This window comes from Antennarius striatus, chromosome 5 (assembly GCF_040054535.1).
Source record: "Antennarius striatus isolate MH-2024 chromosome 5, ASM4005453v1, whole genome shotgun sequence".
NCBI lineage: Eukaryota > Metazoa > Chordata > Actinopteri > Lophiiformes > Antennariidae > Antennarius > Antennarius striatus.
In genome coordinates, this window is record NC_090780.1 from 4,710,852 (window position 1) to 4,735,352 (window position 24,501).

Genomic DNA, 24,501 nt, shown 5'->3' on the forward strand with positions numbered 1-24,501 from the left:
TTATTTTCATTTATTGTATTATGTCCATATTGTGTATTGTCTCTGTGCATTTTTGTATGTGGTTGTGTTCTTTGCATACATGTCCGTATGAGTATGTGTGTGTGCCTTTTTGTTTATGTGTGTGTGTGTGTGTGTGTGTGTGTGTGTGTGTGTGTGTGTGTGTGTGTGTGTGTGTGTGTGTGTGTGAATGTGTTTTGTGTGATTTGTTTTTGTCTGTCGCGTTTCTACACATGTAGGGAAGTAACGTGATGGAGGACCAGGATCTCAGAGATGTTGGAATCACTGACCCAGGACACAGAAAGAAAATCCTCCATGCGGCACGCAGCTTGCCCAAGGTACGCAAGACCGTAACGGGAGCTCAGTGCCGATGAAAGACAGTGATTGATTGTGTCTTAGATTTAAAATCAGACTAGAAGGGTGCTAAGAAATTCTGCTGAGTGACAAAAAAACAAACAGCAGTGAAAACATAACTTCCAATGTTGAGGTAGATATCAGTATGTTTATTAAAATTGTAGATGAGCAAGAAAACCCCCAGAATGAACACAGGCTGATGCAGGAAAGGAAAGACACTCAACAATGTCGCCATAAATATGTATATTTTCCACATTATAACACATGTATTATTTCCTGAGAAACTAACAAAATTGTCCTGAAAAAAACAGAATAAAAGATATGAAAACTATTTACCCCTTTTCTTTGTGGCTAATGCCCCATTCTTTCACCAAGGTGGAAATACATCCTGTAGATTCTATGTAATCCTGAAACATCAAACCAAGCCTCCAACAGAGAGATGTAGATAACAACACTAACCTGCAGTTATGCTAGACCAGACTTAACAATGCATTGAACTAATGTTATTTTCGCCTTGCAATGACAACGCTAACAAGTTGTTGTTAATACCTACATTACATTTGTCATCTTCTTATCAGATCATCTGTTGCTTCACAGTGGAATTACTTTTGAACATACTGAGTCATTCAAGTGGTGCAGTTAGGCCCCAAAGTTTGATCTGATGAGGAAAACTTTAGTCATAACTAATGTGATCATCCAGAGATTTTGAATATACAATTTGTATTCCTTGAGCCTTTAGGTTATAATACTAAAACAACACTGGCAAGATATAGTTATTGGTGGGCAAGAACTACTGCAGAAACTGTAAAACGTCATCTTTTTTTAAATTTATTTTTTCTCAAACACAGTATTTGTTTTTCCCTTCTGTCCAGATAAAAGCCCTGGGCTGTGATGGCAGCACATCTCTGGCTTCCTGGCTGGACGGCCTCGGCCTGCATGAATACCTGCCCAACTTTCTGTCAAGTGGTTACCGCACACTGGAGTGTGTTAAGAACCTCTGGGAGCTGGAGATCGTCAATGTAAGAAAACACCTCTCACCATTTTATACAATCCAGTTTTGGCCTCTTTCAGGCAATTTGTAGCCAGGAAATTCTTCATTGTCTAAACCTCTGACAAAGATTTATGAGCATCAGTGGATTTGGGGACAATCTCGACAAGTTCTTACAAATGATCTACTTAATGATAAGACTTATGCATTCATTGTGTACAGAATGTGGTTAAGGTGTGTAAAGCATTGAAGGGACACAGATATGCCCATTGATGGCAGTGTTTACATAAACCGGCAGCATAATGAAATAAGTACTTAATACCAAATTATCAATCATAAACGTTAAAAATAAACACAGAATAAATGTAAATTAATGAGTAATATTATGAAAAGAAAATATTAATTTGTTCTGTCTTTATTGACATTATGTAACCAATAATGATAATATGTAAGAACAAATAACTGATTTCCTTTTTTTCAATATGTGTCCAATATGTGTCTTTTTGTACCTGTGTGGATATTATTTGCCTGCAGCAGTGGGTTCCTACAGTAAACATTAGGGTTTAGAAGTGATGCAGATGATTGAGAAATGATTTACAGTACAAGAAAGAAACCAAAAAAACAAAACAAAAACCCTTCTATAAAGTTAATTCACTAAGAAGTTCTTCATTATTTGACTTCATCTGATTCATATAAATGATTCATTGGAACTGATCTGAGAGGCAAAAATCAATTTTTAGTTTAATTTCACAGCCTGTGATAAGAAGTCCAAAATAGCCGTTGATGGGGTCATAAGCCAAAAAATGGCTTGAAATCACTGAGCTGCAGAGAAGCTTTAGATGCACCGTAGTCAATCACTCCTCGCTGTGCAACTGTGTCAGCAGCGTTAACAGATCCCCTTCTCATTACATGCATGCATGCATACAAAAGAACCATAATGTAGACATGGGTATCATTCTATTATGGCAAGATCCAAGACATTTTGATCAGGTGATCCGATACAATTCATATTCACTCACAAACAGAAATGCACTTGTCACTACATTTCTGTTTGTTAAACTGAGATAAACACAAAGAAAATAGTGGCAAGATGGCAGAAAGCAGCAGCAGCAGCAGGAGGAGGAAAGCAGCAGTTGAGCATACTGCACACGCAGAGTAACGGATGGTGTCCAGCACACTGCGATACAGTAGAGATGGGTGTGAAAGCAGGGAAAACAATTTTCTGTGTGCAGAGCAGCAGAACTGCCTCTGAGTAGCTTGCCAGTGTTTTCCCAGTGTGTCTTTTCCATCCTGATCTGCACATCACACCAAATAGTATCGACTATTAATCTGATCTACATGCTAGTTTGCATTCCTTCATGATCCCAAGGCTCTTTATTACTATTTGATTGTTTCTTCTTTCACACACCTTATACAAGCTGTTCACCTCAGGATTCGGTGGAAGGTTATAATGAAAACAGTGAGACAGAGGACAGACCAGTTGCATCTTCTGCCTCTGAATCTCACAAAATAAATAATTTAAGCTTAAGACAAAGAGCCGTGTGTGTCTGTTATGAAATGTTTTGCAGCAGCAACATAACTGCAAATGTAACGTTAATCGGTATCCATCTTTACATTACGAGCATGAACATTAACGGGCAATTATGCAAATATACAGTGTTAAGATAATGAATTTTGATGACATAAAATTAACCTGTAGTTCTTCCGCTAATGTTTTTTTTAGCCAAATAAGCTAATGCGTGTTGCATTAGTAAAAAAGAAACAAGGATGTCTGAGGTAAACATACACTGATAAGCAGCTGTAAATTGAAATAAATTCCATTTACAATTTTTTTCAATTTCTTAAAGTTACCTGAAAATCGTGTTTGTGTTTTCCTTACTAGAACAAAGTCCTTTCTGTTATTTCAGCACAATGTGCAAAAATGGATCCTGAATTATAGAGTGTCCTGGAAAGGAGACAGCGCTGTACTTAAAGCTTATGGCAAAACAGATTGAGGCTGAATTATTAACGAGAGTCATTTCTGTTTGCCTGTGGATGCCTGCCGCTGAGGGGTGCATGCCACTTTCTCTGTGTCAGTGTATTTTGGATGGATCTCTGTCAGTTCTTTCTGGATAACTTTGTGAGGTACCGATGTGATATTGTCTCTAACCTCTGCCTTATATTGTGCCCTGACACTGACTTCTATAGGTTATTAAGATTACTGCCCTGGGCCATAGGAGGAGGATTATTGCCTCTCTGGCAGAGAGACCTTATGAAGAAGCTCCTTCCAAGTCTCGCCGTTTGTCCCCCATAATGGTAAGAGTGGTGGTATAGGTACAGATGATGTTTAAAGTAATGTAAGATCTCCATTCTGCGGCACTGACCTGAAGTTTCCTTTCCCTAATGTCCAGAAAAAGGCTACATGATCAGAAAAAATATGTTTATCCTGTTGAAATAGGTTCATATTTGTTTAAATGTTTTGTTGAAGTTCTCGATATTTCACTAGAAGGACATGATTCATGCATGGCAAGCTTTAGTTCTATGCCAGCATCACTAATGGAGAAAATGGATCTTTTTTCAGTGACAGATATCAAATTTTGGAATGAAAGTCATTATATTCACACCAGTTAAATACTCGGGGCTGATTTCCCAGGCAGATTAAAAATGAATTGAAAATCTTCACTGAAGAAGCTCGCTTTGTTTAGAACTAAGCTTTGATCTAAATCAGGGAATCCATCCCATGCAGACAGTGCTGTCAAATCATTAATCCATGCTGTGTGTCATGTGTTTGTACTGTGTGTGTTTGTGTGTACATATTTGGTAGTTCCATGACCTCCTGTCCCAGACCACATCACCCCTCAGTCAGATGGACCCCTACACCAGTCGCTCTATGGATATGCTCCTGCCGTTGACTGAGTCAGACCGGAGACGGAGAGGATTTGAGCAAGACTGTAGCATTTCTCTGCGTTCATTTAGTGAGAGGCCGCGCTCCGTAGTGAGTTCAACCTTCTTTCACTTTTATGACTGTCTAAGAGACCACCACTCTGAGGGAGAGACTGGCTGAAGAGTAGCAGAGGATGCTGTAAATGTATGTCACTAATGTCATGTCTCAGGCACAGAGCCCTTGCGGATGCACAACTAAAAGCTACTGGTTAATTTGAATCTTAATTAGCATGAGAACAACAACAGCATCAGACTATAATCAGGTAAAACAGCGAAGGAGCAATTAGAGTTGAGTGATGTGACAGGAAGTAGCACATAGTGCAGTGGAGATGACATGAATTTGTCTACGATCTGTGAATGAAATGCACCTTCGTATAATTATATGTCATCACTTTAAGATTTCTAAGTGGATCAGACTCTTCAATAATCAGTTATTGAGTTCCAAAAGATGAGCTACTTCTTACATCACCATTACTATTCAGTATTTTCTTTTCAATAGTAGCCAATAATATTACATTTTTATAGACATTAAATATATTAAAAAACTATAAATGCAAAAAATAAACATAAATCAGAAGAGCCCTTGGAGAGCACAGCAAATATTTTCAAATATTCAAAACAGACTGAAGTGACATTAGGAATTTAGCAGCTTTTTTTCAAAGGCACTTTCACAAGGATATAAAATTATTGGCTGTTTAATTTACATGGGTATTTTGATATAATTATATGCATGGTATATGTGCATTTATTTTTCCATAGCTGTAACTGTAGCTGTAGTATAAAAAAAAGCTTTTAGCATACACCTTATTATTGGAACGTTATAGTTGTTGTTGTGTTGCACGAAGCCACTGCCCAATGGTGCTCCACCTGGACTGAGTTCTGTATGAATTCTGAGTCACTGCATGTGTCTAGAGTCGGCAGGATGCTGCATTCAATAGTTCTGTGTCCTCCTGCATTTGAATCCAGAACGGTCAGTTTGCATGTTTTGTTTTGGGGTTTTTTGTTTTTTATTTGTTTTGTTTTTTGCTATTTCATTTATGTTTTAAATCTCCAGTGTGATTCTGAATCTTTTAACGAAGACAGGAAAAATCTCATTCACTGCCTTGAATTCAGCTTCTGTTAGCTTCTTTGAATTTTTTGGTAGAGACTAAGCACTAAGAATAACCAAGTGATGGAAGTTTACCATTTGCTAAAGGTCAAACTATGACACATTCGCAAGCAGTCAGGATGGCATGCCTGGCTTCTGACTCACTGAGGTCAAAGTAACCTCCGAGGACACATAAGGAAAATGGAGGATAACGGAAGATTAATGAAAAAGCTGCACAGAGGCTACACTTTACCTAAAGGACCGACCCAGTGCATGATGAAGATGCTGACCAAGTAGTCTTTTATCTCACTACCTTGACTGAGACACGCAATAGTGCGGCTACAGGTTTAACCGATGGAATATGTCAGATCTGGAGCAATGACAAAAAAAAACTTTCTTACTTTAGTGCCCATACTGACTGAGGCATCTTATGGTGATGATCATAAATCTAATCACACAGAGAATGTGGTTTTATGAAAAAAAATTTGACATGAAACATGACTTTTTAATTGTTTTTTTTGTTTGTTTGTTTTTTAAATTCAGGACAGACAGGGTGAACGGCACAAAGACTCTCGTTTAAACCTCCGGCCGCCGAGCCACTCTGCTACCTACGCCACGGTGTCTGCCTGGCATCACCAGCCTGAGAAACTCATCCTGGACTCCTGCGGGTATGAGGCAACTGTGAGTCCCCTTTAAGTTTCTTCGGAATGAAAGCAGACAAACACAATGTATTATATACATTTTAGAATACAGAATTTTCTGCTGATTTACTGGGATAATGAATGTAATTGGGTACATCTTCAGTGTCCATCCTGCACTGCTTTACCATGTGTTGGCATCAATTTGGAAAATCAATTTCAAATTAAACTAAACCTGGTGTGTTCTGATTTTTTTGTCTAGTACCTAGGATCAATGATAATCAGGGATCTGCGAGGGATTGAGTCTACACAAGATGCCTGTGCTAAAATTAGGGCAAGTATTCTGTAAATATTTCCCAATCAATTAATCAGCATATATACAGTACATAGTTACCATGTACCTACCAAGATGAGTAGGCACATGGTTCAGTATATGAGCGGGGCACAGACAGGAGTCTGTAGTAACACCACTGCTCTGTCCACCAGCTACTGGTGGACAGAGCATGCCAGGAATGAGAGGGAAATCGACTCACTGATCCACACCAACAGGATCTACAGCGACAACACAGGGATGTCATTGTGATTAGACAAATGTGGCCGGATGGTATCGAAAGAGGCAAGATGATCAGAACTGAAGGGGTTGACCTACCAGGGGGCAGGATAGAAGACATCAAGGACAGCTACAAATACCTTGGAATCCCACAGGCTGCAAGGAAGTCAACCACAGCCAAATACCTCCAGAGAGTAAGGCAAGTCCTAAGAAGTCAGCTGAATGGTAAGAACAAGGTCCAGGCCATCAACACCTATGCACTGCCAGTCATCAGATATCCCGCTGCGATCATAGGCTGGCCAAAGGAGGAGATAGAAGCCACAGATATAAATACTATAAAGCTCCTCACCATGCATGGAGAGTTTCACCCCAAGTCCAGCATCCTGAGGCTGTACACAAAGTGGAAAGAGGTGGCCAAGGACTAGTGAGCATCAGGACCACTGCTCAGGATGAAACATCAAAAATCCAAGAGTATATCAGGAAGATGGTTCCAAAAGATGAACTGCTCAGTGAATGCTTAGAGAGCAGAAACCTGAGGAGGAAGAGGAGACAACATGGAGGGACAAGCCCCTACACGGCATGTACCACCGTCAGATAGAGGAAGTGGCTGATTTCAAGAACACGTACCAATGGTTGGACAAAGCTGGCCTGACAGACAGCACAGAGGCACTGATCATGGCAGCACAAGAACAGGCTCTAAGTACAAGAGCAATAGAGGCCAATATCTACCACAGTAGATCTGACCCAAGGTGCAGGCTATGTAAAGAAGCCCCAGAGTCAGTCCAGCATGTCGTAGAAGGGTGTAAGATGCTAGCTGGGTCAGCATACATGGAGAGGCACAACCAAGTAGCTGTGATAGAAATGCTGAGCGAGTAGGAAGGATCCTGAGTGCTGTCAGAGTGACAGTACAGAGTTACACTCTGATGACCTCCAAGGGTTCCGTCCAGTTGAGAAAGCTCCAACTCCCACCACCACCAAGGGAAGCAGCAGATCATCGGTCGTTCATCTCTGTGCTGGGCCTTTGTATTTTTGATTCCACTCCACATGCTCATTGCGTAGTTGGGTTGGCTGTGGGCTGGATGGCTAGATGCAAAACTGTGTTCAGCTGTTTCACCAGTCTGTTACACATGACCTTTGTTTAAATGTCTTGGTCATTATAATAAATGTTGTATCTATTCAGTGGATTCATGATTTTAGCCTCAGATGTCTGGATCATATCTTACCAGAGAGACAGAGATCTTGTAAATAAATATGCCTGTTATTATAGCGCTCACACGTATTATCATGTTCATTGCAGAAATCAAAGGATTCGAGAAAGGGTCCAGTTGTCATTCTGTCCATCACCTATAGAGGAGTCAAGTTTATAGATGCAGCCACAAAGGTAAAGTATGTCTGTGGTTCAGTCTGTGTTCTTCTTCCAATGCAAACATTGCGGTTGACCCAGCCTCCCTTTGTAGCTTCTGGTTTGCTCTCGCTTTTCGTCTTTGCCCATCAGACTATAGTTGCGGAGCATGAGATCAGGAACATCTCATGTGCTGCTCAGGACCCAGATGACCTCTGCACTTTTGCTTACATTACCAAGGATCTGAAGAGCGGCCACCATTTCTGTCACGTCTTCAGTACTGTGGAAGTGGTAAGTAATATGACTTCCTGTAAGAAAAATCAGAGCAGTCTCGTCTTCAGTTACGGTTCTTATTGTTTTAATAGGAATATTATTTATTAAATATAGTTCATTCATTCATTAATTTTCTAAACCCGCTTCATCAGTTGTCACTGGTCGCACGTTGCTGGAGCCTATCCCTACCAACTGGGGGCATGAGGCAGGGGACACTCCGGGCGTGACGCCAGTGTTATTAAATATAATATTAATATTAAATATCAAGCATGTGGTATAAGTGAAATAGTTTAGCTATTTTTATCGAGGAAACTCAATAAAAAAACATGAGAAAAAGAAGAAAGAGAGAGAAGAAATGCACTTTAATAATTCCCCTTGGGGAAATTAGTTTTTCCAGTCATGGTGTATATGTTTCACAAGCATTCATGTAATTCATTAACTTTTTCTTTTTCTTATTTGTCATAAATTATTTGTAAAAAATCATTTTGTAATTAGTTGTAAAAGAAAAAAAAAGTGTTTTTGTGGGACATCTGGTATCCTGCAGTTAAAATAGCATTCGGCATTCTGTGGACATGGTTTTGTTGATGGCTCCTTGAGTGGTTTGATTGAACCTCTACACCTGCTAAGAATGACATTTCCTTGTACAAATGTGGATTATGGTGTTATTTACGTATCAGCCTCCGCAAAGGTCGTAGATAATTTTTTATGCCAGACAGAAGGACCACTGTGGAGCTACTGTTAGATAACTGAGTGAGGGTCACAGTTTGAAACATCTGCTTTCACTTTGACACTCACATATTTGTAACTGTTCCATGTGGAGAATATTGTTAAAAGATGTTCTTCCATTTCCCTTATCTGGTATTCAAATGAGAGCCAACACATTTTTGTTGAAAGTAATATTCAAAACTGTGAAAAACAGCACTATTGTGTGCTGTGTAATTGTGTTTTGTTTTGTACAAGCCACAAATGCATTTACATACTCATAAACAATGATAGAGTCAAAAGTTTTATACTTATTTGACCTACTTTGTTCTAAAGAGCCGGTAAAAATTGTCACATATGGCTTTTTACCAAAGGCTGTTGGGAAACTATTGATAATCCAAAAGAAGTGGATCTGTGCCAGTTAACACCTTCTGAAACAAATAGAATAGGAAGACAACAAAGCAGCTGCAGGATTTTTGTCCTGATCCAAATGCAAACTTGAAGTTGATTTTTTTCTTGTCCACAAAGACCCAGACCTATGAGATCATCCTCACCCTGGGGCAGGCATTTGAGGTGGCGTATCAGATGGCAGTCCAGGCCAGGGCGAGACAGTATGTCCATCCTTCATCTCTGGGCTCAGAGCTCATAGAGACCAAAGCCAGCCGTCCGGTATCTCAGTCGTGGAGTAACGTGCGGAGATCAGCAGTGAGTACCATCCTATGATCCTCAGTGTGTGTGAAGGCAGGAAAGGAGTAGATCAAAAAAAGTATGCAGACCTTGTGACACACCTTTTACGCACCACTCTATCCCCAACGGCTCATCAACAAAGTGATAGAAAATGATGAGTCACTAGTTTGCTGCTAATTTCATCTTGCCCACCTACAAACTATGAGTCATTCAGAGCAGAGGAGACTTTTTTTTAAGTATATGTGAAGCATAATGGTTGAAGTGTTATTTGTTGCTCATGAGCAAAGATGTGATTTCCTCTGGGACTTTTGTGATGACCCATCCTCGCTTGTTGGGTCCAACCTCTGCCTCCTCACTAGTGATTGAGTGCTTTGAATTAATGCCCACATATACCTTGAGCTACACACTGATGTATTTACCTCTCAGGCTGCATATAATGAGCACTCAGTGATCACTGTCAACTGAGAGAGCTTCACAGCTGGGACCATGCACACCACTAGACCCCATGCTAATGCAGCGACACAAATCACCTACCTGTGAGGATGATATATGGAGTAATCACAGAGCTGCGAATGAGTCTGGATAGATGTTTAAGTTTTACACAAGGTAAGGGGAGTCCTCTCTCTATCGAGTTCTGACGGAAAAAATAATTCCGTCTTGACATGCAGGTTGTCAAGACATACTGATCTTGACATGCTGTCTTGACATACAGATTTTGATTCTTCATCTAGCCATTTAGCTTCAGCAGCCTTGGCATGATGCATCATGATTTCAGGTCATCTCTCTGCCCCAATACCATGAATGTAAATGCCTTAAGTAAAGTTAAGAAATCCAGTTGGACCATAGCATCATCGATTAAAGTTAGGTGATCAAAGGACTCTGTCACTGAGGTCCTACAATTTCTGGCGATTATTTGATATCAATACTCAGGATCAGAAAGACAGACTGTGACCATATGTCACATTTGGTCAAACGTGGCAGGTGTGAGTGTTCACCTTGAAACTGTTCTGATCATACAGGTCTTCTCTGCTCCGTGGTCGAAGATTGCTGCTTTTGCATGTTATTGCTTCTTTGTAGTGGCCCACTGATGTCTTATGGTCCAACACATCATATTTTGATATTGATTTATTCGATTGCAGTTGCATCGCAAGATCAGGTTCCTTTTAAAGTATTTTGCCAATCTGTAAAAATAGTCATTCACCCTGTTTTCACTGGAATCCCACATGGCAGTATAGAGATCATTTCCAGTATACCAAGAGCTTCTCTTATAATCTTTCACTGAAGTCTTTACTGGCAAGAATGTAATTTGCACCCCAAATGATGTATATCTAATGCTGTGTAGCTGGAACACTTCTTACTTGGATGCTAAAGTTGTGAAGGTTATATAAGAGAAGGTAAAATTCTGATTATTTTTTTTACTTCACTATTGTTTTTTTACTTTTTAAACAATATAAAAAAGAAAACACCCTTCAAATCTCCATCCTTGCAATATGTAAATATTTTGACTAGCCTTAACACTGAGTTCACACGAGGGCACCTCCTTGTTTCCATGATGGTTTTGCAAATATGACTTCAACAGTCAGACTTACTTCAAAACAGACATAATTTGGCTTTAAATAGTTGATGAACGTCTGCATTGCTCTGACCCCCCTATTTCTTTGTCGTTTTTAACGTGTCTTTTTTCTTGTCTTCTTGGTCCTCCTGCTTCCCAGGCTGCCCCTCTACTCGAATGCCGCTGCTGTCACTGTCACACGTGTACTACCCACCGTCCCTCCTTCCTCCCGTTGCACTCTGTTAGCCCTGGAGTCCAGGTCCTTCTTTTTCCTCTATTCAACCTACAAACACATCAGTTTTCACACTAATCCTTCCTCTCATTTTGTTTGCTGCTGCAGTGCACTTGGTTTATTTATTTGTGGATCTTAATTTATCCAGCATAAACATTCTCCTCATCCCTTTATTTTTCCATCTCTCATTTTCATCTCTGGTGTTTGATGCAGTTGGTTGGATACTTTCAGAGGAGAGTGGTTTTCTTGTTGTGATTTTTCTTCCATATATAGGCTTTTGTGAGGATTATTGGCTCCCCCTAGCCTCTGAGGGTTAGTAAGGTCGTTCTGGTTGTCTGTGTTGGATGGTTTCAGGTGCACCGTGTCATTTATCTGTATATCACTGTTTGTAAAACACTGAATTCGCCATCCATATGCATGGAATTTAGAAATTTCAAAGCCATTTTTACCTTGAATTGTTTTTTGGGTGAGTGTACAGTGTGAAGACTTTTGTATGACCTACTGGTATAGAGTACATCCTGCTTGTGAACAACTACTCAGTATATTTTTAACTCCCAGGGGGCCGTAGCTTTGGTTTGAGCCTCATGAAGTGTGTTGTCAGACATCATCCTTGTTGTGGATTGAATGTCTGTCATTATGATCACTGGATTGTTCCTCTAATCCACATGCACATGTGTGAGGACTAGTGGGTGTGGTGCGATGGCCTCCACTGCTGCCCGTCTCACAGCCTCCTCCCTCCCCCCTGGCAGATCGACCCCCTGGAGATGGACACAGACATGCACTCCCTGGGCAGCACCACCTGGCTTTTGGACCAGCGGGACTCCAACAGACGTCCTGTCAGCACCAAGTATGAGACCACCATATTCTGAGGCCGGATGCCCAAAGCCACCCCTCTGCATCCCCTTCGTACTTCCCTCATCCCTGCATCTGGTTCTTTACTTATCTCTCACACACGTACATGCGAGCCCCGTGCCTTCTCACTGTGATGGTATAGCATCCCTCAGGGCTGTCTACTCCTGCATCCTCTTTTGCCCTGCTGAGCGACCCACACCAACCTTTTCACCCGCCATCACAAACACTCCTACGGCTCTCCTGTGCCTCCCAAAAAAACCCAACCCTTGGCAGCCTCCCTCACCTGTCGCTGCTGCAGCCAGTGGAGCGCTGGAACAGATGAACCTGGATCGATGTCATTTTACAGCAGCTCTGCTCTGTCAACCAAACTGCCTCTTCGTCCTCATCCTCCTCCCCCTGACAACTTCCATCTGCCTTCAAATCCCAGATAGCCCCCAAAGGTTGCATCTTTATTATTCCTCTTCTTTCAGGACTTTTTTTTTTTTTTTTTTAATTGATTCTCAACAGGCAAAACAAGTGTATTCACTTTTATTTTTACTATACACGCAGATTCTGCACTGGCTTGATGTAATCTCAATTTTAATTTCCAAACATTTTAAGTGTAAGTCATGTCTCCTAAATGACGAAGCTGTGTGTCATATCTGAAGGGTCACTTGAAGGAAAAGCTCAACCTTTCATGAAATATGCTTTTGTCTTCTCTAGCAGGAGGGGAAATGTCTCACCTTGCTTGGTTCCTGTGGAAGCCCCCATATCATCCACTTCCATGTAACTTTATTCAGACATCCAGACACAGAATAGTAAATAGTAAAGAGTGTAGTGGAGTTCAAACCTAGTGACACCTGATCAAAAATAATATGAAAATTCAATTTCTAGCTTTTAAACTATGGTGTTTAAAGATAAAAATGTGCTTTTTACCTGACAACTAAGTTATGCAAGTTGTTTGTGCTAAGAATTAGCCACTAGCTGGTGATGTCATTCATGTACTGCAAAAATATGTGAGTGATATCAACACTGTGCAAATGTCCAAGAAGGCAAATTAGCATTTTCCACAGCAACTTTGAGATTTTTCTTCAACTCACCCTTTGGACATGGAACACTTTTAAGATTTAGTTTTAAGTTTGTAAAACAAAAACGATTTTTTTCTTTTTTTAGTTTTTCCAGCAGCACTTTCAATTTCCAATTTTGGTTGTTTTAGCCTCAAAACAGTTAATTTTTTTTTTCTTTCTCCATCTTTAGCTTGTCCTGTCTTACCAGGCATCTACCACTGTGAGGCACAATGAGGAGGATGCTTTTGCTTGCATGGGACGCCAGACAGACAGTAAATCAATGAAAGACGATGAAATAAGAGGGAAAAACAGCAACATGCAGCAAACAACCTGTTTTTTTTACTCATTTGTACAGTCATAGTAACACGATGGATCAGTCATGAATCTATCACTGATGTCTGGACTCAAACGGACTATGAAGTGAACCCTTGCACGCACACAGGACTACGACTTTCCTACACTTTACTTATCAACAGCCTTACTCAATTTATCTTAAAGTAACTAAAGCCCCCACCTTTCCATGACCTTCCCAAATAGCACCACTCAACAACTGCACGCCTCCTCTGCTTCTAAACGGAAACAGACAACACTTCTGGTTTATTGATGTGAATAATTGACTACTGGTGAGACGATGTTCCTATAACGGTACAGATTTTTCCAGTACAGGGCCAGGGTCTCTGCTCTGCTCTGGTCTGTCTATATTCTCACAGCATTTATGGTAGCAATCTGAGACTGCCAATCACAGCATCTTCTTTTTGTCAATTAAAAAGACACTGTGTTAAAACATGGCACTATCCTTTTAATACCTTCTTTTCTTGTTCATACTACAGTATGTGAATTAGATAATTAGTGCATTTGTGATACTTTTTGATAGATGGGGGCTAACTGATGTACTTTAGGATAGTAGCTGAAGGATCATGAAGAATCCAAATACTGAAACAGCCAGAGGCAAAAAAACAACAACAACAAAGCAGATAGCACCCAAAAATATTTTTAAATGCTGCAATATTGAGCAGATTATATTGTTTGGTAGTCTAAACATTCTCCACTTACGTTTTTTTTTTTTTTTTTTTTTTTTTAAATCAAGCATATTACTACCCAATTTAGCAATTATTCCCCAACACAGCATCCTATTATTCTGATTACATGGGTGGGCATCTGTGCCAATTCACACACATTTAAAATGATGAGCAGTACATGTAAGAAATAAACAGCTGTGAAAAGATTTAATTCACTGCATTAGGAGCCAAGTATTGAATGGGTTTGTTATGCTGAGAATGTGGCACAGAGTTTTTAAAAGAAAAACAATCCCCTTGCACTGTGATTCATAAATGCCTGTTGTGGAGTCGACACATATCTAATAGGTTCTGCCCTCGTGCACTACCTACCTGTGTGCTGTATGCCTTGCACCTGTCTGTCTTCATGGGCGGTTGGACTGTTGCTTTACATCACTGTCCTCTGTCCTTGTTTCTGTGTGCTGCAGGAGAGGAGACGCTCCTCTCCTCTCCAGAAGACACAGCGGCTGCAGACTGACTGTTAAGACGTAACCGGTCTGTGTGCAGTGCCGTGGCGGTTTCCATCGCCACTCAGCACTGATTGTTAACTGTTAGCTTCCACTGACAATGCATGTTGGCAGTGTTTTTTTGTGTTCTGTCCTTCTCTGAAGCACTCGGCTTGAACAGTCTCTGTTATGTACCAAAGCAGTGTCTCGTCTCTCCTCTCTCATCTGCCAGTTGCTTTTTTTGTGTTCCCTCCCTTTCATTAAGCACCAAAAAAACAGCGATTCACCCCCCCCATCCCTTTATGTTTCCATTGTCGTCATTCCTCCAGCATTTTGTCACGTATGTTCTTCCATTTTGTTTGTCACCAAGACAACCTGCTCTAGTATGAATGCATAATGTAAAAAAAGCATTATACTTTAATGAAACAACAGCTATTGAAAGCAAGTTTTGGTGGCATGATATGGCTGTGCATGTATGAGTCTTTTTTAACATTGGTGTTTTCCTTATGTAGCTCACTCCAGCGTTCAAGTTTCCGGATACCAAGCTGTGAGTTGAAGGGGAGCAGCCCATGCGAGTGTGTTTGCGTGTGTTGTGTTAGTGGGCAGATCAGTGGAAAACAGATACAGACAGTAAGGAGAAACCCTCAAGCAACACAAAGGGCCGAACCAGCACGGCTCTGATATTTAGATCTCACTCCGTAAGCCCCCCCCCCCTGCACCTCCACTGACCCCGATATGACGCCCAGAACACAGATGAAACCTGTCGTCCCACTTGACCGGCCAGACTGGACCCGTGTGTCACGCCTGTCTTGGTAGAAGTCAGAAAGGTCGATTCTACGTCCTGGCCACCGTGTGACTTTCTGATCTTTTCTGTAGGAACGGTAATGTTTAGAGCACTGTAGACCATTAAAGAAAAAGGCCATTAATGAGAATTTATATTCAGGTCTATTGGAGATAATAACTGGGAATAATTAAGGGTTAAATAGAAACATAAAATGTCAAAAAAAGAAACTGTACCAGCATATAATACTTTGCCCAAGTTTATGGACACAGTATGGTTTGTCAAAGAAAATGTGATTCTGTTTCAAATTTTAAAGCAATATCATATTAATGAAATTAAAAGATACAATAATGAAAGAATATCTCGTATGTCTGTTGTCAGCACTGGTTTTGTTTCATGATTGAAAAATGACATAATCTGTTCAAAATGTAAAATGACAATCGCAGTATGGTGTTTCTTGTTCAACCAAACGTTTTTCCTGTTTGTGGGGTGACTGAGTGACTCAATGATTATTCCTCATTTGTGCTTTATTAGTCATGTTGTCAGAAGGGTCCATTATTTATTTATTATAACATATATCATTATTGCTTTGTTATTTCTAGAATGTTCAAAAACTCAATTTAGATTGAAATAAATATTCATGGTGCATTACTTCAAAATACCTTCAGCCCATTTCAAGCTGTGACTCTTCTAAATAAATAAAATAGCAGGAATCGACATAGATCATTATTAAAATAATAGTACTCGTCGCACAAATACATTTTAGTCATATTACACTTATACACATGTTTTTTTTCTTTGGAGAAACTAAATTTGAAAATGTATGGATTCAGAAAATCATCTTACAATATGGGAAATGTGTTTATTCTGGTATGGCAGAACAAATGTTCATGTGATATGGTTTGAGGATATATGATAATTCTGGAATTCTAAAGTAGAAAAGGTTTTCTGAAAATATATGCTGGGGTTTTAAAAGGCTACCAGTTTTGTCATCCTATCTTCTGGGATCTGTTGCTTTAAGTCATTTGAAGTAAAAACAAACAAACAAAAAACGCATAAATGGATTTTCATGTTTTAACCATTTTTTATTAATCCATATCCATATCCAAACAACCTCCAATCGGTGATGAAAGGTTTCATAATGCTGGTTATCAGTTTTATTTCTATGTACAGGTTTTGTGCTTCAGAGTCCACAGTGCTATAATAAAGAGCTTTGAAGAATAGCAAAATATAAAAACAATATGGTAGCTGGAAATAAGGCAAAGGGAGAATGCTGGCAGAAAGATTTAAAAAAAATTATAACTGCACATTGTAGAGCTCTTACCCCTTCACCCTGATAAAATATATTTACAAGACCTGCATCTAGTCAATGCTCCATTGACTAAGGATGTGGGTAAATCCCATTTCTAATCACATTAAAATGAAATTTACTTATGATTGCAAACGGTGTTGAAATAGACCAGAATAGACAACAGTAATCCTTTTCTACTTGGGGTTTCTGTTAGCAGATTAAATTAACACTTGACTTGACAGCAAATCAGGATCAATAAAAACATGATCCAATGTGGTATATGTCTGGTGTCCAGTTATTTCTCTATGATATGCCGTTGGACTAATGAAGCTTTATGCAGTGTACTGTAGTAGCTGCAAACTGTACTATCATTAATTGATGATCTGCAGATCAATCTCCTTTGATTATTTAGCAAAAATAAAAGTTACGCTCACGATTGCTTTGATGAATTACATGTAACATAAAGAGTGAAATTCAAGTGGAAATGAATGGCAACCAATGACTTCCTGAAGCTGTCAGAACAACATATTGAGTCTTAAATGGTGCGCGTTATGAAAACAAAATCTTGGAGCTGACTTACACATATGACAGGTGTACAGTAAAAACTATTCCCGCAGCAAATCAAGTGAATTATAGACTATAAAATTGTAGTTAATCTGTTTAGATCATTTAATACAAACAACTCTTTGGAAAACGCTGTGCTTTTGGTTTACATCAAAAGAGAAAAAAAGCTATTAAGCTGTTAAGTTCTAAACATAAACATCTGTCAAATATGAAGAAAAAATGAAGACAGATAGAAAAACTTTAATACTATTTACAGGTTATTACTAGCAGGATCTTTGGTTTTTGATGTTTTCCTGACAGGTTACCTTTAGGTGAAATACAAAAAAAAAGCTTTCTGGAGAACTCCCCAAAAAAACCCCAAAAACAAATAACATGAATCTATTTGCTTTTTCTCAAGGTTTGTGCTCTAAACCTGTAGTTAAGCTGTACCAAAGTTATATTGTAACATTAATTGGCAGCTGACAGCTTCTGTGGGGGTTTGCTGGGTCACCCTCAGCCTAGTTCCGGTCCTCCCCAGTCTCTGCCTCTCCTGGTAGGAACAGCTGTTTCTTCAGGACGGGTGCATAGAAGGGACCAAAGACCTTTTGGTTGAAGTGGACGATTCGCCCGAAGGCCGTCCCCAGCTCTGCTAGCTCATCGCTCAGAAGCCTGAGGGGAGAGGGCAGCTCTGGACTCCTTTTAGTGGGGCCGCCCTGCAGCATCGCCTGGAGGAAGCCCTGTACTCTTTCTCCTACGTTTGATGGAGGGATGGTTGAAGGCATGGACAGAGAGAGAGAAGGAAAAACGTCAGCTGTCAGCAGTAGCACACGTGCATGAGGGTGATGTCATCAACTAACTGATGTTACAATTATTATAAAACAAGAATGGTGCGTTCCCAACATGTCAGCAATGTGTACTGTATTACCATTTCATCAACGATAGTGCGTAATCAATGCAAATTGAACTTCTTAATATAATTTTTTTTTAAATTTTATATACTTATTATTATCCCCGAAGGGAAATTAATAAATATAATAAACTTGAGAGAAAGCTGAATAATTCTTTCTGATGGAGAACAACTGCAGCGTGATGTCACCACTGCATCATTTTAGACACAAATCCTTTCCTCTTTGATTATGAAAATTAAGTTAGATAAAAGGCGTGTTTGATTATGCATCTGCAAAAAGTTAGACTTCAAAAATATATATCTTTTATTACTATTATTACTAGCAAATTATATTTCTAATGGCTTTGAGGGAGTTTTCATCCACATTTAAATTAAGTGAAACAACTGAGTTCTACTTAGTAATCCAAACTGCGCCTTAAATCTGTGATGTAGAGTTATACCATTTCCCAACATCCTAACCTATGAGTGTGCGGACGGGGTTGTTGTGCTTCCACAGCTCAGATATTTGACCCTTCAGGAGATCCTGGTTCTCTTGAGGCAGCGCTGCTCCTCCCAGACTGCTCAGCGCTATGTTCACCTGCTGCAGCACCGACTCGCCGAGCCCCAGCAGCGCCTCCTTCAGGTCAGCTTCCCTGCCGCGCCAGAAACCAGCAATAGACAAATTACCAGCAGGTAATTAGCCCAAGGCCTACAAATTTATCCCACTATATGGGATGTTGTGCAAAGGTACTTATGAAAGTTGAAAAATGTCTACAGTGATGCTGAGGTGTATTTAATAAAATGAGGTTTTAATAAAAGGTGATTGAAAGAAGAGCAGCGTGTGCTGCTTTTGTGTTGCAGTTTGGTCCCCAGTATAGGCAGACCTTGAATATCACAAGTCACTGTTCCTCATTCATCCACTGATCAAGACAGCGGTTCTCTTGAACAGAAAGAATTAGGTTAGCGGGATGTCTTCTGACAGGCCAGTTGGCTCCTGTCATCTCCACTGGTTTTCCTGGTCATCCTGACAGCCAGTACATGCGTCATAAAATGCTCTCCTTACCTGGTGTGACTGCCCTCCAACACGGCAGCGATAGACCGCCTGAGTTTACTTATAAAGCCCTGATGAGAGAAAACAGCATCCCCACACTGAACGTTGGTCAGGAGCAGCACCGTTGCCTCCAGGACGAGCATCTGGATTTTCTGGCCCAGTGAGTCCAGGCGGGTGCGATCCATCACCATGGTCTGAGAGAGAAGGTCACGTCAGTGTCATGTGATAAATGACAAGGAATTTTGATTAAATCATGGAAACCAGCAGTCATTGTATATCCACATGTCATCAAACAGTGACGTGTGGTCAGGGGAGGCAGGTGAGGCCATCATGAAAGAAAAAAAAAGAGAAAATGAAATAAATAAATTAAAATGTTATATTTATCCAATGATGTGTATTATGAAGTTACTTTCCGTTTAACGTCACCAATTTGAGGTTATTTTTACTCAAAATCGCTGAATTTTCACATTTACCGCTGAAATACTGAGCAGAGACCTGTGGTGAGACACCAGCCAGCCGAGCCTCACCATGGATTGGACAATGGCTCGACTAGCTGTGCTGGTATGCTATACTGTGAAACCGTAATGCTCTCTCTCTATTTCGCTATTAAAATGTTTAAAAACGTTTGCTCTATGAACTAAATCCCCATAATTTAGCTAATGTATATAATGTACAGTGGGGGGGGGGGGTTTGGCAACAACTGCATGTGTGTAACGTCTTTCATGAGTTGAGCGGTCTGAAACCGATTGGAAAAGGTATGAAGTGAGGCACACAGTTCCCCAGCCTCACTGTAGGGGGCGCTGGTGATCCCAGTGATTCGATCAAGGATTCTTCTTCCTCGGCCGTAGAAGAAGTGACAGTGAACTGCTGTACAATCTATCAGTGAATCAAGTGCAGCCATTCATTTGTTTTTTACGCTCACCTTGCCTTACTATATAGATGGAGGATTACACATCTCAACTCAAAATCTTTTCGATGCTTTTGTTCAGAAGGAGCGGCGCATGGACTTCATTTATAAGTAAATGTAACATATAAGCAAACATGTAGGAAACAACACGTTTTTTTTTTTTAATCAAAAGTGCTAATTGTGTGTTACAGTTTGTATGTGTATATAATTCTGCAATTAGACTTTAAAAATGACCTGTTGCTAATTAAATGGTGAATAAGCTTAACTGTAGGTTCGTATTTTTGTAAATCTAATTATGATGAAATCTGTGCCTCACCAGCCGTGAACCTCACCGCACGTCACTGTCATCAAGGTGGGAAATGGTTATAAAAAATTGTATTTCTATTCTACAAAATTTCTTCAGATGTACTTCTACGTGAAGTACTTCTGTAGTTTCAGAGGTACATGGAACAGCTGCTCAAATAATAGGACAAAAATACATAATTACAGCTGAATATAGGGGGGGTAAAGTTTTACAACTGAGATTCTGTGACAATCATTAAAATATCACTCTGACCACCCTATCAGCTGACCTCAGGGTACATGTGGTCTTGTTGGTCCCAGCTGAGCAGATGCATGTAGGCCCGGTTGAGGACCGCAGTGGCGCTGACGGGACTGTCTTTGACAGACAATTTCTCCTCTGATGCTGCAGCCTGAAGCCACAGCTTGGTATTGTCCAGAGAAGCTGCAGGAAGAAGTAAAAACAATATCCTGTCCATAAAATCTTAACCACACTAATGCATGATTGACATCGGTGTCACGGAACCACCAGAGGCTTCTTCAGAAGATCTGTCGTACGTACATGGATGTCATCTTGTTTAGCAGGAAGTAGTGAACAGTGAATTTAAATCTCTGATTAAAAGCAGCACATGTTGATGTACGAACTATAAAAATATTAACTATTAACACATAATAATACATTAATGCAGCTAACATAACTGTCAAAGCCGAGCTCTCATTCTGATTGGCCAGCTGAGTATCACTGTTGCCTCACAGCAAGAAGGTCCTTGGTTCAACTCCTTGTTTAATTTAAAGTAAATGCCATGATCTTTAAGTCATCATCATTATCATCATCATCCTCTCTTCCTAACCTGGCTGTTTATCCAGGATTTTCTGGAATTTGCTCCTCTCATATTGTACAGCGTGCTGCAGGAGGTGAGGCCTCAGACACTGGACGGTGAAGTTCATCATGTCAGTGTTCATCAGGCCCAGGACGCGGTAGATCTGTCTGATGGGCAGTGAATTAACTTTCAGTGAAATAGATTCCAAATGCAAGCTAGTACACACATATATTGCTTTACTATATACCTGTAGCTTGCCCAAATACAGAAGAAATATTTTGCAGGAAAAAGACAAGGTTAAAAAAAGAAAACCTTTTTAGAAGGACTCAGAAATAATTGAAAAATATAACAATGGCAACAACATTTAATTCACAGAAAAAAGAAAAATGGTTGATTTGAGATGTGATGTAATGTGATTCAAGGCTTTATCTGTGGACCGGCCCTCACCTCAGGAGCTCCACAGGGTCCTCCAGGTCCCTGAGCGCCCTGACCTCTGGATCACGCACAGGCGCACATAAGGACGCCATGGTGTTGACGATGTATGCTGCCAGCTTGTGGACATCCAGAGCTCCATGACTGACTTCCTGCTGGATCAGCTGCATGTCCAGAACCTCGTCCATCTGAGACCTCAATCTGATGTGACGCGGCAGCAGCAACGACTGAAGGCTCTGACGGGGAAAATATGTAACTTAACAGAAAGACCATTTATATCTGAGTGCTTCCTGAAGTTAGCCTGTCATGACTCTACGTATACGGATATTATGACAACAACAGTGGCTGAAAAGTGACAAAGTTGAACTGAAGCAACTATTACAAGAAGTCATTATCCAGAAAACTGTGGCCCCAAACGTGTCAGGAGGTCCAACAACTGATAATATGCAACTGATAATATGCAACTGAATATTACATGTCAATGCAAAGACGGAATAAAAGTAAATTACATCTAAATCGTGAATTCCATTTCATAAAACGGTTACTACAGTTGAAAACCCACACAGACATGGGAAGAACATGCAAACTCTGTAAAGAGCAGGACTTGAACCTGGAACTGCCTTGCTGTGCGGCGACAGCGCTACCCACTGCGCCACCCGCCATTGCTATCATTGCTGTCAAGTGCACGTTGTATATCAGTAAGAAATGAAGTTGTAATAAAAATAGAGTCCCACTCTTTACTCTGGGTTTGAGTGCCAAAACATATGATTGGGTTCAGTTCACAGTAGAATCAATGCTGCTAATCATTCTGATTTGATGACACACACACACACTTACACTCTTGATTTGTTGGAGGAGAAAGATGGTATGTTTGTAGTTTGGAGGATCACTGCTCAGCTGCTCTTGAAGAGTGTCCCAAAATGTCTGGTGGATAATCTCTGTTATTCTGTCTCAGATTACACGGAGGCAAAACTGTTAAAAATCATTTCAGGGGGTGTAAACTACATATTTTGGAAATGATATCCAAGGTCTCTGTAGTTTTTCCTTGCCTGTCTTTAGGAGGGTTCTCCACTTTGAAGCAGAAATATCTGTTCACCGTGATCTCATGTGCAAGGCTCAGGTTGGAAACACAGTCCTGCAGCTCTGTTAGGCTGGACGATGAGGGTGGGCTTCCTGACACCAGACAGGACACAAACACACACACACACACACACACACACACACACACACACACACACACACACACACACACACACACACACACACACACACACATAATTAACTGCCATTGTTTTAAGAATTCAGTCACGAATCTTCCCTTATAAAAATAAGTGCTGCAATAAAGCTTCATACCCATAGGAGAGTGAACTTTGTCCAGATGGGGGAGGTCAGAGGGGGGGTCATCAGCAACCTTGTCTCTTTGATTTTCCATTTCAGCAACAGCCTAGATGATTAATATTTCAGTTACTTGATGAATAATCGACTAAACAGAACTCCATTAAGCTGGGTGGTTTATTTGTCATTAAATGAGTACAATACCAGCTCGTAAATGACATTACTCCTCAGCTATTTCGTCATTTGAAGCATCGTTTTGGTGACTGTTACATTCCAGATGTAATCCTAATTGTTTTCTCCCTTCTCGTTTCCCTGTTCTCTAAGCAGTTGTGAGAGGAAATGTCGTTCACCTGTGGCTCAGCTGAAAACTTGTAAATCCGGGAGTAGATTTACGAGCTGCACACAGGGGAACCTTCTGCCTCCTTCTTTATGCCCTGGGAGTCACCGGTGTGTTCTGTGACATTCAAAATGATGCCTTTGACAAGAGGAGAGGGGAAGGTAAGTTTGGGGTCATCCTATATATTTTCCACTACACAGATTTTATTTTGTCAGGCACACTAGTTAAGTGATCAGTGCCAACTTTTGTATTTATATTTGTTAATGGATATTTTTAGAGTAGAAAGGTTTTTGTTTCAATTCACAAGATCAGACAGGGATAGTTTGATTGTAAACCCTTTATATAAAGGGTTTTTATATATATATATATATATATATATATATATATATATATATATATATATATATATATATATATATATATATATATAAAGGGTTTACAATCAAACTTTTTATTTTACTTTTGTTATACTTTTCTCAGAACAGCAGATTGTAAAAAGAGACTGAATTCAAGTGAGTTTTGAACAGTTGATCTAATTAAAAAACAATTGAGTTATAATCCACCTCTTTATCATAAATATTTCAAATGCCATCATTTATACGAGACTACTTTACAAAACTATGATAAAGCATGCAATTTATAAGGATAAATACATGAAAGTGTAAACTGGGATAAGACAACTCACATTAATATACAAAATGTCTGAGCAAATTACTTTAGATATATACTGTAGTTAGTGGTCAACTTTTTAAAGTTGAAAATTACAAAAATTATGTAGGAAAAGTTTTCCATTATAGTTATTCTTAATTACAGGACTGTGTGATATTAAGATTTAAATAATAATGTAAAAATATAATGTAAAGATAATAGGACATCGTAATAGTCTCACGTACCTTTTTAAGTCAAATAATTCTGAAATGACACGAACAGAAACACGTGATGCTCTGCGTTACGTCTGTCATAACAACTTTGAAACAGGAGCGTTCCAAGTTTAAACCTGGACGTGACCACTCCAACCGAGATAGGGGGGGTTAATCTCACGCATTTGGTGAGTTCTACATGATTAAAATCTCTACGAACAAGATAGGTGTGCATAATTTTCATAAGATGACCTA

The 24,501-nt window shown here is 39.9% G+C and overlaps 2 protein-coding genes across 8 annotated transcripts in view; one reads left to right on the forward strand and one right to left on the reverse strand.

The window, feature by feature from the left end:
* Positions 1 to 15,863, forward strand: part of anks1ab (ankyrin repeat and sterile alpha motif domain containing 1Ab) — a 43,200-nt gene extending 27,337 nt beyond the window's left edge. For 2 of the 6 annotated variants that reach the window (XM_068316097.1, XM_068316095.1), the window contains exons 4-15: positions 237 to 335; positions 1,224 to 1,370; positions 3,527 to 3,634; positions 4,143 to 4,313; positions 5,892 to 6,029; positions 6,249 to 6,320; positions 7,834 to 7,917; positions 8,032 to 8,169; positions 9,382 to 9,558; positions 11,253 to 11,351; positions 12,074 to 12,171; positions 15,236 to 15,863. In XM_068316097.1, the coding sequence (XP_068172198.1) occupies positions 237 to 335; positions 1,224 to 1,370; positions 3,527 to 3,634; positions 4,143 to 4,313; positions 5,892 to 6,029; positions 6,249 to 6,320; positions 7,834 to 7,917; positions 8,032 to 8,169; positions 9,382 to 9,558; positions 11,253 to 11,351; positions 12,074 to 12,171; positions 15,236 to 15,404 (1,500 nt within the window). In that variant the 3' untranslated portion in view covers positions 15,405 to 15,863. Of the gene's footprint in view, positions 1 to 236; positions 336 to 1,223; positions 1,371 to 3,526; positions 3,635 to 4,142; positions 4,314 to 5,891; positions 6,030 to 6,248; positions 6,321 to 7,833; positions 7,918 to 8,031; positions 8,170 to 9,381; positions 9,559 to 11,252; positions 11,352 to 12,073 lie in introns of all 6 variants that reach the window. The other 4 variants (XR_011035460.1, XM_068316096.1, XM_068316098.1 and 1 more) reach the window with 4 other exon arrangements.
* Positions 15,864 to 15,992: 129 nt separating this feature from the next.
* On the reverse strand, positions 15,993 to 24,365 carry LOC137595791 (T-complex protein 11-like protein 1). 2 transcript variants are annotated; one of them, XM_068316101.1, is made up of 11 exons: positions 24,280 to 24,365; positions 23,400 to 23,524; positions 23,068 to 23,158; positions 22,764 to 22,887; positions 22,552 to 22,660; positions 21,730 to 21,950; positions 21,313 to 21,449; positions 20,755 to 20,906; positions 19,288 to 19,469; positions 18,705 to 18,877; positions 15,993 to 18,089 (listed from the first exon to the last, which is right to left on the reverse strand). In XM_068316101.1, the coding sequence occupies exons 3-11, from the start codon at positions 23,144 to 23,146 to the stop codon at positions 17,857 to 17,859; spliced, it is 1,410 nt and encodes a 469-aa protein (XP_068172202.1). In that variant the 5' UTR covers positions 23,147 to 23,158; positions 23,400 to 23,524; positions 24,280 to 24,365; the 3' UTR covers positions 15,993 to 17,856. The 2 variants fall into 2 exon arrangements, with proteins under 2 accessions (XP_068172202.1, XP_068172203.1); XM_068316102.1 differs by lacking the exon at positions 23,400 to 23,524 and having other exon boundaries at positions 24,280 to 24,339.
* Between the last annotated feature and the right edge of the window lie 136 nt (positions 24,366 to 24,501).

What these genes read in the sequence shown, in the direction of transcription:
- LOC137595791 (XM_068316101.1), bottom strand. Translation starts at nt 23,146, where the DNA reads ATGGAAAATCAAAGAGACAAGGTTGCTGATGACCCCCCCTCTGACCTC. An exon ending in AATCCTGGATAAACAGCCAG is followed by an intron (nt 20,907 to 21,312) that starts GTTAGGAAGAGA and finishes TTCTTCCTGCAG; the next exon opens with CTTCTCTGGACAATACCAAG. An exon ending in AAGACCACATGTACCCTGAG is followed by an intron (nt 19,470 to 20,754) that starts GTCAGCTGATAG and finishes CTTCTCTCTCAG; the next exon opens with ACCATGGTGATGGATCGCAC.